The 5,436-nt window shown below is 35.9% G+C and overlaps 1 protein-coding gene across 4 annotated transcripts in view; it reads left to right on the top strand.

Annotated features, from left to right (window-relative positions):
• The window catches only part of LOC107757653 (ADP-ribosylation factor-like protein 13B), a 22,841-nt gene extending 19,811 nt beyond the window's left edge, over positions 1-3,030 (top strand). For 3 of the 4 annotated variants that reach the window (XM_016575212.1, XM_016575214.1, XM_016575211.1), the window contains one exon: positions 1,325-1,797. In XM_016575212.1, the coding sequence (XP_016430698.1) occupies positions 1,325-1,680 (356 nt within the window). In that variant the 3' untranslated portion in view covers positions 1,681-1,797. Of the gene's footprint in view, positions 1-1,324; positions 1,798-1,916 lie in introns of those variants that run through there. The other variant, XM_016575213.1, reaches the window with a different exon arrangement.
• The last annotated feature ends 2,406 nt before the right edge of the window (positions 3,031-5,436 follow it).

Genomic DNA, 5,436 nt, shown 5'->3' with positions numbered 1-5,436 from the left:
AGTCTGCTATCCGCCGTGAAGCAAGAAGAAGAAGACGTGTCAGGCGCCGGCTGTTGAGAACGAGCTCAGGAGGACGCGCTCAGGACAGACAGTAAATCAGAGGTAAAAAACTATATAAATACTGTTCAGTTTCTTGCACAGACCGATCATTTTGTGTCTTTACACATCAATATATTGTCACGAGCCGCAAGGTTTAATTTGGTTTTGTTTGTGTGTTTTTTTGACTCCCAAAGCCGTGATTCCCATTCACCTCCATTATAAGACTGACAGACTGCAACGGTTTGAGTTCAAAATCTTTGTTTGTGTTTGTGGCAGTGAAAACGTTGTGCCACAACATCCTTTCAGGTTACTTTCATTTTTTTTTTCTCACTTTGTGTGTTTGGGGTGGAGCATTTCAATTATCAGCGGAAGGAAAGAGGATATAAGGAAGTGAGTCATACCTGAGAGTTTTTGCGTCATCTGTAAAAGTTTGCAGTAGTGTGGGAGTGATTGTTTGGAGAACCCTGCGAGGTGGAAAGATGGCTGTTTGTTCAAACGTTTACTTTTCTTGTGAGTGATGTCTGGTGCGTTGTGAAGTTCCAAATTACTTTTAAACGTGGCACTGCCAGATCGTCTGCACTTAAAGTTGTTCTGAAGACAAGTATCGGCTGCTCATCCACCTGTCCTGGTGTCTGAAAATCCCGCTACACTCTCCAGTTTTCGTCATGACTGCAAACTTGGTCAGTACCTCTCTGCCGCCATTACACATACTCATTTCACTCACTACTACACATGCACGCACTCGCACCACATTCACTTTCGCACATTCGGTGTGCTTATTGTTTTTATGAGTGTTAAATGATTATTGTTGATTCCTACACTTTCAGTCTTTGAGGAGACATGAAAAACAGCGCATGCCGCAAGAACGGTATAACGGAAAATATTAGTGGTTTTGAAACGGTGACATTTTCAAATCGCAGTATACATTGAAACCGGTAATCGGCCCATGCCTATGTGGAACTTTCTACATCTATTTGCATTTTGCAACTTTTTTTTCTGATATATTATTAAGACTTAATTTAACCTAATTAAATCAACAGATTAATTAATTACGCAGTATAGTAAACTGCAGGCTTTCTGTAAACACATTGCAGTGGTGTATGTGTTCTGTAGCACAAGAATTCAGGAAAGTCAAAGAAGCTTTTTTCTATCATTTGCTGTTGGATTTTTGTAGTCAAATGTTTGCAAAATGCCTCATTTTAACCACTGATTTGTCCTAGTTTTTCCCTTTTGTTGCTTCATATTAATGACTCTAACAGCTAATCCCTTCTTTTTTCTGTTTTAGTTGGATGGGCTACTCCTAAAGCTTCTAGGCTACCCAAACTTGAGCCTCTTGGAGATACAAGACATTCTGGTAATGGCTGGTTCATTGCATCTGTTCCCTGTCCGGCATGTCGACAAGCATGCACATCACTAACGTTCTTTTTTCCCCCCATTCCGTTTCCTAACCATGTAATCATCTCCCATAATTCTGTTCTTAAAGTTTTTTTTTTCTCTCCATCCACACAGCAAGCTTCAGCCACATCCTTCCTATACAATCATCTGTCAACAGAAATACCACAACCATCCGCCTTAATATTGTGCCTAATAAATGCTACTAGCATGATCTCCTTAACACCTCACTTACTGCGCTGTGACTAATGTGTGTTATTTGATTCCTGATGCTTACAGGAAACATTTTGGACATTCTGAATGCTGCATGTAATGTTCTGTGTCCTCTTCTGAATGTTAAACCAGGCAGTATGTCATTTTGATCTATGAATTTAATGATGTAGTGTACTCTTGTAGTATTTAGTTAACTGATCCTTGATTTAAAAAAAAAAGGACATTGCTGACCTAAATCTTTTTTTTTTCCCATGACTCTCTTTCATTGGCAGATTTCTATGGCAAACCTCTCCCACCTGTATCAATTAGGCAGAGGCCGAACAGCGATACTCATGATGTAATTTCCTAACACTACCTCTGCTTCCCCCATGACTGGTTTACAATTCTCAAGGGTCCCAACCAATCAAAGTATTGTTTTGTTCTTATCTTCAAGCACGGGCAGTGTAGCAAACTACGCAGACGCAATTGCCCAGAAGCGAGGAACTGATACCCAATCGACAGACCCAGACGGATCACATGACCTCGAGCACCTATTGACTGGTGGTCAGCAGAAGCTGTGTTTAAATGAGATGGGGGACATGGACATTTATGTTCAGATAATGTGCAACATTTTGATTTCTTTGGATCCGTTTGTCTTGTTTTATCAAAATACTTAAAATCAGTATTAACAGACATATGAAACTCAATTGAGACTTCTTTGTCAAAAATATATCGCAGACCTATTTTTTAAGAGAATTGAAATGTATGTAAATACATAAGTTTTAATTTATGTACTTGAAATTGTACAAACATGTTTTTATGGTCCACATGCATATCTTAAACTCTTATATAATGTGCAGTTGATTGTGACACAGTTTGCCTTTTAAATATCAGATGGTCTTTTTTTCCAGCAGCATTTATAGGTTTATACACTACGCTGTCTTAATTTTGAGAACGACATTCATACTCTCAAATAGCACCAGCAACAGATAGGCTACAGAGATCGTGAGAAAGTGAACTTTTGAATGTGATGGAAAATGTTTTTGCAAGCCCATTATTGAGTTTGAAACGGCATTGTATTCTGGTACACTTTGCTTTATCAGGGAGGAAAACGTTTGCCATCTGAAAGATGATGAGTGGGTAATTTCATGATTTGCTGTAAATGTAACAATACTCAACATCCAATATAAATACATATTTTAATATATGATGTCATGTATTGTAAACGCTGCTTTCATATTTATTTGATGCTATTGCCATTTTTATATTTCACATTGTTTGATGTTTTGTATTTTACCACACACACTAATATTTAGCTGATGCAAAGTTCTGTGCATCATCCAGTTTGCTCTGCTTTCGGTACCTGCGCCTTTTGTACCCAGTTAACACAATATGAAAGTCAAATAATTTTTTTTTTTAAAGTACTCTGTTATGGTCACTCTCACGCAACACACATTAGCAGCACCCTCTGCTGGTTGGTGCCGTAACTGCATCATGGTATGGTTTGCTTTCAAGTAGACAGCAGAGTTGTGTAGATGATCATTGTATGATGGAAACAAAGAAAGAAAGATGTTTATATTTTATTTTTGCAAGAAGGATTTAAAAATTCAAAGGAAAGCTTTGTTTGTTACACTTTGTTATTTGGAGCAGTTTGGAGTTCTGAAGCAGATATAAGATATTAGAATATAGCTCAGTTGATTTTCGCTTTGACAGCCATCTTGTAACAGACAAAATAGAGACGAGTAGTGCAAAGGTCATCTCTCCAGCGGAGAGTACCTGTGAAATTTCACGGATGCATTATGTAGGAAATGACATGGCAAAATATGCTTTAGTGCAATCAGAAAAAGTACACAATGTGCAAGGTTTTAAATCTCTTTTGGTACAGTTGGTGTAAGATGTTAACAACATATGTATATATATTAGCTTTGTTGGCTGCTGCCAGCACACATCTTTTATCGTTTTTTGCGACAACTGGCTTAGTATTCCAGTTAGTCTAATCAAACTTTGATCCATCACTCAAGTCCAGGCAGCTTTCTAAAGTACAGCATTTAAATTACTGAATTAACATACAGTATAATGGTTCTCTCGTACTTATAAATATACATATTTACATTTTGCAAATACTTTTACGCAAATATACTTTATTTTACAGTGTCCTTGTTACATGTGAATTTACTATAATAGTATATAACAGTACATTATGTATAATTGCGGTAAGATAGGGAAGATGCCCCAAGAAAAATGTGGATTTACTTTTATATTGTAACATTTGCTAGTTTGGTTGTTGCCAATTTAGTTGAATAATTGAATAACTGATGACAGACATACATGGCAGAACTTTTATACAGGCATATGAATATTTACATATTGTCCATATTTGAATTGAAGGTATGTCATAAGAGCAACACTGAATACAAATGTAATGATTTCACTCAGTTAACCTCAGAAAACAAAGTCTGAAATGTACATCTAATCAATGGAAATATCAAATAATAACCCCATTAATTACAATAAGTATTACATTTAAAAAATAATAACACTAACCCTAAAGTAAGTAGGCTATGTGTTGTTGAGTAAATAATATTAGTCAGTACTTACTTGTGATTACACTGTAACAAGTAGGCTATACCTTAAAAAATAAACTCTAACCAACATTATTTAACAATTTGTTATTTGTTGTTAAACCAGTGTATATGTGGTGGTGTATTACAACAATATTAGCACTAGTTTAATACCGAGTTGTACAATATGATCTGTTGTACTGATACCTGATCTGTTGCATTATAACCACCAATCCAGATTTGAGGAAGTTGTTTTTGCACAAAGTTATTTAGAAAAGCGTTAACAGCTGGTTTGTGGACAGATGCAAGATGTCATTTGATTTCAACACATTGTTTCTGCAAGGATAACCAATTTTAAATAAATAAATAAATACCATACTGTATCAGTAATGAACTTAAAGACAATATTTATCATCAGTAGAAGAACATTCACTTGTTTACATACAGGAGCATCTTCAAAAATGTGAATATCGTGGATTTTTTTTTCCTTTCAAAATTTAAATCAAAAAGTGAAACTTTCATAAATAGTATATTTATTACATGTAAAGAGAAATATTTCAAGCCTTTTTATTTTAATTTTGTTTGATTATTGTTCTGATTTCTTTTTTTCTTTTTTTTTTTTTTATAAAATTAAAAATTATTAACAGGAAAAAATAGCTTGAAACATTTTTGTTTACATATTATGAGTCTAGAATATATTAATATTTTTCACTTCCTTTCTCAAGTAACTGATGAAAAAAAAAAAGAAAAAAAAGCAAATGGCTGCAATATAACAAAGAGTGAAAAATTTAAGGGGGTCTGAATACTTTCCGTACCCACTGTATATATATATATATGTATATATCTTATACTATTGTGAATTGTTTGTGACCCATAGGAAGCACTGCCTCTGTAAGGACGTGTAAGTGGCATACCTGAACCTCACCTTGTAGTATTACAGTACATAGTACATTACAGAACACACAATCGTACCTCTGCCTCATTCCACGGGTCATTGTCATGATGCTGGAAGACCCATCCATGACCCATCTTCAGTGTTCTGGCTGCGGTTCTCGTCCAAGATTTTACAGTACATGGCCCCGTCCAAGTCGTCCTGTACCCTTAGCAGAAAAACAGCCCCAAAGCATAATGTTTCCATCTCCGTGCTTGACTGTAGGGATGGTGTTCTTGGGGTCATAGTCAGCATTTCTCTTCCTCCAAACACGGCGAGTCGAGTTAATGCCAAAGAGCTCAATTTTGGTCTCATCTGACC

The sequence above is a fragment of the Sinocyclocheilus rhinocerous genome, unplaced genomic scaffold (genome assembly GCF_001515625.1).
Source record: "Sinocyclocheilus rhinocerous isolate Xijiao unplaced genomic scaffold, SAMN03320098_v1.1 scaffold1254, whole genome shotgun sequence".
Taxonomy (NCBI): domain Eukaryota; kingdom Metazoa; phylum Chordata; class Actinopteri; order Cypriniformes; family Cyprinidae; genus Sinocyclocheilus; species Sinocyclocheilus rhinocerous.
Note: the sequence above shows the minus strand (reverse complement) of the source record. Positions and strands in the feature narration are given on the sequence as shown.